Source organism: Brachyhypopomus gauderio, chromosome 2, assembly GCF_052324685.1.
Source record: "Brachyhypopomus gauderio isolate BG-103 chromosome 2, BGAUD_0.2, whole genome shotgun sequence".
NCBI lineage: Eukaryota > Metazoa > Chordata > Actinopteri > Gymnotiformes > Hypopomidae > Brachyhypopomus > Brachyhypopomus gauderio.
Genome location: NC_135212.1, coordinates 6,590,420 through 6,601,345, shown reverse-complemented (window position 1 = coordinate 6,601,345; position 10,926 = coordinate 6,590,420). Strand labels below are relative to the sequence as shown.

Genomic DNA, 10,926 nt, shown 5'->3' with positions numbered 1-10,926 from the left:
TACAAGACTAGAATGTAAGATTCGTTTGTGTACAAAAACGAGGTATTTCAACTTGCACTAAACGCTGGCGTCGGCCATTGTTTTGCACACAAACGAGCATGCGCGATATCAGGAACGCATTTATGCCTTGGCCAGGCAGCCATGCACAAGCAGCCACGGGGAGGTGGTCTCTTTTCTCGAGCCGTACCCTCCTCGCCACGCCGGTCGTTATCAGATGTGAAGAGTCAACGCTAGTTTAGAAACACGCAGGCAGACCGCTCCAGGTAGAAGGCTCTGACTAACTAACCACTGGCCTTGTTTACTGATGTTACCCACACACAATAGAGGGTGGAGCGATTATGGCATTATTTTGGTACAGTGAAGTGCTTGTCCAGCCTGGTCTGAAAATCATGTTATCTAGCCTTCATATTGTTTTATTTCAAGTAGGACTTTTATTTATGACATTCGGTGCATAACATAGTCTATGATAAAACAAGCGATTAGTTTATTATTAAACTCCTTTAGTCAACACTAACATTAGTAATTCGTTAGTCCGTTCATTATTCTTAGCTAATTTCCATACGACCATGTTTAATAATTGCTGCATTGTTGAACAGACCTATAACAGCTACTACAGCTGCTCGCTCATTACAAGGAAGCGAATGTCAAGCCCGATCTGTAAACGCTCATGATAATTCCGTGTGAACTTTAATACTCAGCCAACACGTCTGACGACCAACTAGCTTGAGACGCTGTGGTGCACGTACAGGATTGTCTCAGAAAATTAGAATATTGTGATAAAGTGCTTTATTTTCCGTAATGCAATTAAAAAAAATGAAATGTCATACATTGTGGATACATTACAAATCAACTGAAATATTGCAAGCCTTTAATTGTTTTAATATAGCTGATTATGGCGTACAGCTTAAGAAAACTCAAAAATCCTATCTCAAAATATTAGAATATCTTGAAAAAGTATCCTAGTAGGCTATTCAACTAATCACTTGAATCGTCTAATTAACTCGAAACACCTGCAAGTGTTTCCTGAGCCTTGAAAAACACTCAGCTTGGTTCAGTAAACTAAATCTCAAGTATGGGGAAGACTGCTGATCTGACTGCTGTCCAGAGGACCATCATTGACACCCTCCATCAGGAGGGTAAGAAACAAAAAGAAATTTCTCAAAGAGCAGGCTGTTCACAGAGTGCAGTTTCAAAGCACATTCACAAAAAGTCTGTTGGAAGGGGGAAATGTGGCAGGAAACGCTGCACAACCAAGAGGGATGACCGCAGCCTTAACAACATTGTGAAGAAGAGCCGCTTCCAGAATTTGGGGGAGCTTCAAAGACAGTGGACTGAAGCTGGAGTCCAGGTATCAAAAGCCACTGTTCACAGACGTGTCCGGGAAATGGGCTACAATAGCCGTATTCCCATGGTCAAGCCACTTCTGAACTCAAGACAACGGAAGAAGCGTCTGACTTGGGCTATGGAAAAGAAGCACTGGACAGTTGCAGAGTGGTCCAAAGTCCTCTTTTCAGACGAAAGCAAGTTTTGTATGTCATTTGGTAGTCAAGGCGCCAGAGTCTGGAGAAAGGCTGGAGAGGAGCAAAATCCAAGTTGCTTGAAATCCAGTGTGAAGTTCCCACAGTCAGCGATGGTTTGGGGAGCCATGTCAGCTGCTGGTGTTGGTCCACTGTGTTTTATCAAGTCCAGAGTAAATGCAGTTGTGTACCAAGAGATTTTAGAGCACTACATGCTTCTATCTGCTGAAAAGCTCTATGGAGATGATGCTTTCATTTTCCAGCATGATCTGGCACCTGCCCACAGTGCCAAAACCACCAGTAACTGGTGTACTGACCATGGCATTGCTGTTCTTGATTGGCCTGGCAATTCCCCTGACCTGAACCCCATAGAGAATTTGTGGGGTATTGTGAAGAAGAAGATGAAAGACACCAGACCCAATAATGCAAATGAGCTAAAGGCCGCTATTGAAGCATCCTGGTCATCCATAACACCTCAGCAATGCCACAGGCTGATTGCCTCCATGCCACGCCGCATTGATGCAGTAATCTGTGCAAAAGGATTCCCAACTAAGTACTGAGTGCATTAATGGACATTTTTCAAATGTTTGATTTTGTTTTGCTGTTATATTTTTTATTTTTTTACTTGGTCTGAGGAAATATTCTAATATTTTGAGATAGGATTTTTGAGTTTTCTTAAGCTGTACGCCATAATCAGCTATATTAAAACAATTAAAGGCTTGCAATATTTCAGTTGATTTGTAATGTATCCACAATGTATGACATTTCATTTTTTTTAATTGCATTACGGAAAATAAAAGCACTTTATCACAATATTCTAATTTTCTGAGACAGTCCTGTAAACCGTTAGGTTTATACTTTTACAAAGTTGCAAATAAACGTAACAGGCCCTTTACTTGCACACGATTATCACCAGCCCTCTAAAGTGCGGCTACTTAATGGATATTTAATGAGTGCCGTCACTAAACACGTGATTAGACTGTAGTTGTTTGACTAGGCGCTAGATGGCAGTGTGCGCACACTTTTGTTCCGCTTGTTGGCTGGGCCTAAGTAGGAGAAAAGAATAGAAAGTAAAATCAGGGCAAGATAACCGATAAATAACTGTGAACCTCAAGTGATAAACAGCTAGTCCAGATAAACTTTTTTATATTCATCTTTTTATTGCACTTCCTCAATAGAAAAGCAAAGCAAAAGTTAGCAAAGTGCTGCTTTATTGTTACAATGCGATTGCTGGATGTTTAAACGTGAATGTTTTATGTCATTCGAAGTGAATTTAAGAACAGCTCTATGCGCCACAGTTATTTTCATACTGTCGTACATAGAGAACTCACACTGTAAAATATTCAATCATGGACGAGTGTACTTTATTATAAATAAATGTTGATATTTTGTACAATATGCCTGGTTGCAACAACACCACCACGTCACTCGTACTGACCCAGTCCCCCCTAAGGTCCACTCGTAAGGTAGAAAATAAACGTTGTTCTTGCACATTGCCCCACCAAACCGCAGGACACTCTTGTATGTTGAGGAAAAAGTCCACTAAAGTCCGCATTCCGCAGCAGAAGCTGGTGTCGTTGTTCTGAGTTGATACTTCACAGCGGTGTGCCTACACAACAACGACCAAAACACGTAAATTCATGAAGAAGACCCAATGAAGAAGGAAAGAAAGACAGTATTGGTACTTCCTTCATTTTACGGGATAGGCTATTCAAGCCTGAAAGTGTGTCTCCTCCCCCAGACTGCTATATTGGACAGAAAAAAGCCTCGTTTGTCTCACAGGAAGAAGTTTCAAACATGAAGAAAATCGTCAGTTAAGAAGCCGCCATCGAACACCTACTATACGGCGGACTTTAAAGTTGCTTTCACTTGCCAAGGGAAAGAAACGAGTTTTCCTGTCTCGAAGCAAAAGACCAAGATTTGACAGATGGATTAAAGGTTTTAGTCGACCGGGGCTCACTGAAAACTCGAGGAGGTCTCACAGTGGAGACACAGCCGTCAACTACTGCAACATGTCAGAACACAATAGGTCTAGTTTCCTTCATATTGGGGATATCGTGTCTCTGTACGCGGAGGGCAGTGTCAATGGATTTATCAGCACCTTGGGGTACGTTACCTCTTAACACTGCGCCGTCGTTTTTTAATCACTTGTAACATTTCGTGATTTATACAAGTGCATCCATGCTGCATAGTTTGGTACCCCAGACGTCTAGGTAAGTGTGTAGGAATAAGGAAGTGATTTCAGCTCTCTACACGGGCCTAATAGAACGAGCGAGCGGTACAAGAATGTAAATGACTTAACAGGAACGCAAATCGCTTGTGTGCACTGTTCATAATACACACACACACACACACACTGTATGTATGTATGTATGTATGTGTGTGTGTGTGTGTGTGTAATAGTTTGGTGGCTTGAAATTCCGATTGGAGTAGTGGATTTGGCCCTTTGAAATGTAGGATATTGTGACACATTGTGCATCCTGCTTTGCATTTATTTTCTGTGTAATGTTTACTAAATAAATGTTATACTGATTAAATTGTTTGTTAAAGTGAGCATCGCTTTAGTAATTACGGCACTTATACGAGTACTTATACGAGCCTACACAGTTTAGTGTTAGCTGGGACAGTAAGTGATTGTGTTAATATTTAAAGATTGTCTGATTTGGGCTACTACCTTTTAATTCAGAACCTGTGACCCACATTAATCCAAGGGCGCTTTTTTGACTTGCCATGACTCATACTGGCAGTCTCGAGACTGCAGGTTGCAGCATGACTTGAGTTGTGTGGTCCAGTCTGACGCTTTACTTTCACCTGCGACGCCTTCGCCTCACTTATAGTGTTTTGAGAGGCAGCAGGTTCAAAGTTCATCATGTTGAATCTATATATTAAATTACTACAATTTTAACATTAAAGGGGTTTTTTATTTGTTTACATTAACCCCCCCCCCCCCCCCCCCCCCCAACCTGTAACAGACCCACTGGTCCCAGTCTGGCCTCCCCAGTTCAGATGGTCTAGAACCTCCACTGAATGGTCTTCTAACTTTTGGTAAATGTTTGAATATTGGTTATTGTGCCCCATAGAAGAGAGGTTGTTAGAAAAAGCTTGAGTTGTGAAACGCACTACAGGAGGAGGACGCAGAGGACAGTGTCTTTCAGAGCCGTACAGAAGAGTGGGCAGTGGACAGCCATACTGAGAACTGCCCTCATTGATGTCAGGTTGTGGTTTTGGCTTTTGGTAGGATCTCAGAACCCATTACTGGAATATGGCAATGTTATTTCATACTGGCACTTTAATGCTTATGTAGCACTTTTGTAAGTCTCTCTGGATAAGAGCATCTGCTAAATGCCATAAATATAAATATATAATGATGCCTTATATGGTGGCGTTGGGTTTGCGTTTGGCATAGGGCTCTTTCATCATCATTTTGGTTCCTGTGACATCATGATAACCTTAATTAATTACTTGTTTACACAAGGTTTTTGCTTTCACATTTGGTGATGCAAATGTGTCTGGCTTGTAAATATAAATGTAAATGTGTCTGGAGTGCAGTTGCTATCATGCAAAGCAATGTTGGGTTTGCATGCAGAACTGTGAATGTTTTAAGTTGCTAATGGACTGTCCAAGATGACATGAGGCATTTCAAGATGGACTTGGTACTTTCATATATAACATCAGATGTCCATTGTGCCAACACAGAAAATGCTTGTGTGAGGGTTCTTTGATATGCTGTGGCAGTCTTCATCTCCGTCATAAGTTAGGCTTAAAGCCTTGGGCATGTTTAATCACCCCATTGGACAAGGCCTGTTGGACAAGGCCAGTTTCCTTCCTCTTCAGGTCAGTTGAGCCGTAATGGCCATGTTGGCAAACAGCAAGGTGGCCAAACGTAGTTCATATTTAACCTGATCTGCTTGTTCGCGCCTGTTAAAGTACAGACCAATGTGTTTGTTCACTCCTCAAAATAGTGTGTGAGAGTGTGTGTGTGTGTGTGTGAGAGAGAGAGAGAGAGAGTGAGTGTGTCTGCAAGTACACTATTAATTCTTTACATGCTCTCAGTATGTAAAGCATGTGTATTAACACCTGTCCCACTCCACTTGTCTTTTTGTCTCTGTTTAAGATAGCCTAGTAGTGCAGGTATGAAGCAAGTGGAGGGAAATAATAGACTGATATCCTTGCAATAATGTTATTGATCATGGAACTTCGTCACCTGTAATATTAGACTTACATTCATGATTGTCTGTCCATTGTATGTCCAATTATTGCATGTGTTCTATGAAGGAACAGCTCATATAGTGTTTAAAACTCAGCTGTGAGTTTTGCTTAGTAACTTATCAGTCTGCATCTTTTAGACCTTACGAAAGGTGTGTATGCTTCTGACGTAGGCCAAGCAGGTCATGATGAGCTGAAAAAATAACAGCAAGTAGTGTTCAGGGGTGTGAAACATTGCTGTGAATAAGGAATTGATAAATAAAGCCGGTTCAGCAGACTGTGAGAAAATTATAATGGCCACATTTTTTAAATGGTCTTGTTACTAAGCATTTTGGTGCTGTGTACAATCATAGCTACTTAGTCACCACAGTTTTGTTGGGCAGCCTGTCTTCTGTTGACCCCTGTAACCCCTGTAGGCGGGCAGGTCAGTGTCTTCCTGTGCTGGAGACAGAAGTGCTAAGAGCTGGTCTGGTGGGTTTGTGTCACATGACCCTCAGGGCAGCCTGAGTTACAGTTGTGATCAAATTTATTCAACCCCCACTGAAATAAAGTGTTTTGGCCAGTTTGACATTGATTTTGATCATTTCAGTCATCTTATTTACAATTATATCAAAGAGGCACTTATAAATTAGACAAACATAACAATATTTATGATGGAATAACCACAAATGTCTTTACTGTGCTCACATCATTATCAGTTTTATTCAACCCCCTAGTGACATTATTTTTTAGTACTTAGTACAACATCCTTTTCCAGTTATGACAGCTTTCAAGCGTGAAGCATAGCTTGACACAAGTGTCTTGCAGCGACCTATGGGTATCTTAGCCCATTCTTCATGGGCAAAAGCCTCCAGTTCAGTCACATTCTTAGGCTTGCGCACTGCAACTGCCTTCTTTAGGTCCCACCAGAGGTTCTCAATTGGATTTAAGTCTGGTGATTGCGATGGCCACTCTAGAATGTTCCAGCCTTTCATGTTCAACCATGCTCTAGTGGACTTGGATGTGTGCTTCGGATCATTGTCCTGTTGGAAGGTCCAACGTCTCCCAAGCCGCAGGTTTGTGACTGACTCCATCACATTTTCCTCCAAGATCTCCTGGTACTGAAGGGAATTCATGGTACCCTGCACACGTTGAAGCTTTCCTGTACCATTAGAAGCAAAACAGCCCCAAAGCATAATTGACCCCCCGCCATGCTTCACAGTAGGCAAGGTGTTCTTTTGTTCATAAGCCTGGTTCTTCCTTCTCCAAACATAGCGCTGGTCCATTGTCCCAAACAGTTCTAATTTAGTTTCATCTGACCACAGTACACTGTCCCAAAACCTTTGTGGCTTGTCCACATGACTTTTGGCATACTGCAGTCGACTTTTCTTGTTCTTTGGAGTCAGCAAGGGAATGCGTCTGGGCGTTCTGGCATGGAGGTCTTCGTTATGCAGTGCGCGCCTTATTGTCTGAGCTGAAACTTCAGTGCCCACATCTGACAGGTCTTTTTTCAGTTCCTTAGCAGTCACGCGGGGATTTTTCTCCACATTACGCTTCAGGTAGCGCACAGCAGTCGCGGTCAGGATCTTCTTTCTGCCACGACCAGGTAACGTTTCCACTGTGCCCTTTAACTTGAACTTGCGAATGATACTTCCGATAGTGTCTCTTGGAATATTTAACAACTTCGCAATCTTTTTATATCCATTGCCATTCTTGTGAAGAGCAATAACCTCTTCTCTTGTCTTCTGGGACCATTCTCTTGCCTTCACCATGCTTGGAAACACACCAGTAGATGTCTAGAAGGAGCTGAGTATCACAGTCCTTTTAAATCTGCCTAATTGGTGCTTATCATGCTTGATTGCTGCTCGTTGACATCCACCGATGTTTTCAATACCTGATGGAAAACACTGGAATGAACCTCTGTTCTTAGGAGTGGTAGTCGTAAAGGGGTTGAATAATTGTGTCAATGAAGAAATCACAAAAAGGCCATTTAATACTTTATGACAAAAAAAATTGATGCTATCTTAGTTGCATTTAGTTCTTTAACAAGTCCTTGTAAGATTTCATTATGAACACAATTACAAATGTGCACTGAATTCCATAAAACCCTTCGCAGCATTGGGGGTTGAATAAATTTGATCACAACTGTACTTCGGCCAGGGAGAGAGGGGAATGTCACAGTGGGTGGGGCTGATATCGTCTCTTCTCTGAAAGACGGTCACACACGATGGTTATGGCTGATGTTCAACATAACTGATATTGACCCGGTTACTGAACCTGCTTGTCTGTTCTGCTGCTTTCCTGGCCTCTTAAAACTTTCTTCTATTCATCATTGCGATAATTAGCATATTTGTGTAGTGTTTAATTAACATTCAGATTAACCTTGAATTCATCGTGTAACAACTTTATGAACTACACGGTGAGGACAACTGAAAAATAGCTGCCTTAAAATGACCTAAGAGGAGATACGTTTTCTGCCGTTGGTGGATACCACAGGGAGATGTGTGCGTCACCACCCTGCGAAGAGTCTTATGTTTCTGTCTACTCCCAGGCCTTATGTGGAGTATTCTCTTTTGTTTAAGACGTCTGGGGCAGGTTAGCGTGTGCTTTGAGGTCCGTCTGAGGTGCCACCACCACTGAGTACTTAGAGGTGGGACTCTGAGGAAGCCGAGGAGGTTGGAGCCTGAACTCTTTATCAGGCCTGCACAGAGGTTTCCTGAACCTCACGAGGGTGGTATACGCTGCGCCACCAGCTCGGAGTGTGTGTCTAGCGTGTGTGTGTGTGTGTGTGTGTGTGTGTGTGTGTGTGTGTGTGTTTGTGGCAAGTCCGCGTGGAGCGATTAGATGACACGCTGGCCCCATCGAACGGCTCCACCTGCTGCCGGCGATTGGTCAGGGCAGCATTTATGCCACCGTGTTCACACAGTCAGGTCTCTGATCCGTGGTGTGGTGGGTGGCTTTCAGAAGCCTGGAGCATTACTGTGTGTGTACTGTGCAGAGGGCTACACACAACAGTGTTGTTTAGGAGCGGGGAGAAAAGCAAACTCTCGTAGTCTTCCTTTTGAATGAGCTGAATGTGTTGTTGATTCAGGATTATGCCCTCTTCTGGGAGATTATTCAGCGTTTGCTTTTATTCTGCCTATTCACCCTCTTCCGTTTTGGGAACTTGTACTGTTTTATTATTCCAGCCGTCATGGTGGGTGGTGTGACACCACATACAGCTGAAGTGCAAAGACTGTCGCACAATGTGGGGTCATGTTTCCCATTCAGGTATAGTTGAAATGGCTATAATTCAGGAATAGTCCAGGATGAGGTCAAGTGAGTGTAGACGCGAGAGTGGACCACAGGAAGGACCGGCACTGAGATGCATGTCCACCGAATTCAACTCCTCATGTCATGATCCAGTTTCCAATCAGTTAAACCACTATCTCCAATCAAATAGTATCCATGAAAAGTTCCAATCAGGATTTAGACCAAACCACAGCACTGAAACAGCTTTACTCAGGGTAGTGAATGATCTACTAATATCGGCCGATAATGGGCTCGTCTCGTTCCTTATACTGTTGGATCTTAGTGCAGCTTTTGATACTGTAGACCACAACATTTTGCTGGATAGACTAGAAAACACAGTAGGTATTAAAGGAGTCGCACTCTCCTGGTTTAGATCATATTTAACTGACCGCTTCCAATGTGTAAGTGTTAATAATAAAACCTCTAAATCTGTGCAGGTTAAATATGGTGTCCCACAAGGGACAGTCCTAGGACCACTTCTATTCACACTGTACATGTTACCCTTAGGCGAAATTATGCATAAGCATGACATCAGTTTCCATTCCTACGCAGACGACACTCAGCTATATTTATCGGCAAAACCCGATGATTTAGGCGCAAACAGTAAGATTGAGAAATGTGTAGAAGAGATAAAACATTGGATGGCATGTAACTTTCTAGCACTAAATGCCGATAAAACAGAATTGATAATAGTTGGGTCTAGGGCTGCGAGAGACAAGATACATAATGCAGCATTGAATCTACATTCTTTTACTATAACCCCCAGCGCAGAGGTAAAGAACTTGGGCGTCACAATAGACCCAGATCTCTCGTTCGATACACATATTAATAATATAACTAGGGTAGCGTTCTTTCACTTGCGCAACATTGCCAAAATTAGAAACATATTAAATATTAGTGATGCAGAAAAACTAATCCATGCATTCATATCCTCTCGTTTAGATTATTGCAACAGTCTCCTAGCTGGATGTTCTGGTAAATCGATAAACAAACTCCAGCTGGTTCAGAACGCAGCAGCACGAGTTTTAACAAAAACTAAAAAGTTTGATCACATTAGTCCCGTACTATCGTCATTACACTGGCTGCCAATTAGATTCCGTATTGACTATAAAATACTTTTATTAACATATAAAACGCTGCATGGCTTAGCTCCAGACTATCTTAGTGAACTTATTGAACAATATAACCCAGCGCGTTCACTTCGCTCGCAGGACGCAGGGTTATTAACTGTTCCTAGGATCAAAAAGATCACAGCAGGTGGAAGAGCCTTTTCTTTTAAAGCTCCACAATTGTGGAATAATCTTCCTGCCTCTATTCGGGACTCAGACACAGTCTCAATGTTTAAAACTCGATTAAAGACTCATCTGTTTAGTTTGGCCTTTGATTAATCTGTTACATATTTACTACATCTCGTATCTTTTCTCCGAGGTTCACCTGGAGAGTAACATTGCAGTCGGAGCCTACAATACCAGCATCGCTGCTCCGACACGGAATGAAAGCCTGGCGTTCATCAACAGACATTTACAGTGACAATATCATAACCCAGAACTTTCATTTTTACCTTTACTTAGTCTGATTGTGTGATTTGTGTGTGACTTGCGTATTTGTCTGTATTTTGTGTAATCTGTGTGTTAACGGGCCGCCCAATGGAGGATGGGTTCCCTTTTGAGTCTTGGTTCTCCCGAGGTTTCTTCCTATTCCCCACTATCTTAGGGAGTTTTTCCTCGCCACTGTCGCCCTTGGCTTGCTCATTAGGGTTCTGGACCCGTAGTATTGTTAACCTTTTAAATCCTGTAAGGCGCTTTGTGACAACATGTGTTGTGAAAAGCGCTATACAAATAAACTTTGATTGATTGATTGATGATCCGGCTCACGAGGAGGGTCACTGAACTGTTCTGGGTCCAGGCCCTTCACATCCACAGCTGGAATGTTT

General features: G+C 42.4%; 1 protein-coding gene across 4 annotated transcripts in view; it reads left to right on the top strand.

Moving 5' to 3' along the window:
• Positions 1–3,267: 3,267 nt before the first annotated feature.
• itpr2 (inositol 1,4,5-trisphosphate receptor, type 2) overlaps positions 3,268–10,926 on the top strand; it is a 59,387-nt gene continuing 51,728 nt past the window's right edge. For 3 of the 4 annotated variants that reach the window (XM_076984761.1, XM_076984754.1, XM_076984748.1), the window contains exon 1: positions 3,383–3,624. In XM_076984761.1, coding sequence (XP_076840876.1) covers positions 3,530–3,624 — 95 coding nt within the window. In that variant the 5' untranslated portion in view covers positions 3,383–3,529. Of the gene's footprint in view, positions 3,625–10,926 lie in introns of all 4 variants that reach the window. The other variant, XM_076984765.1, reaches the window with a different exon arrangement.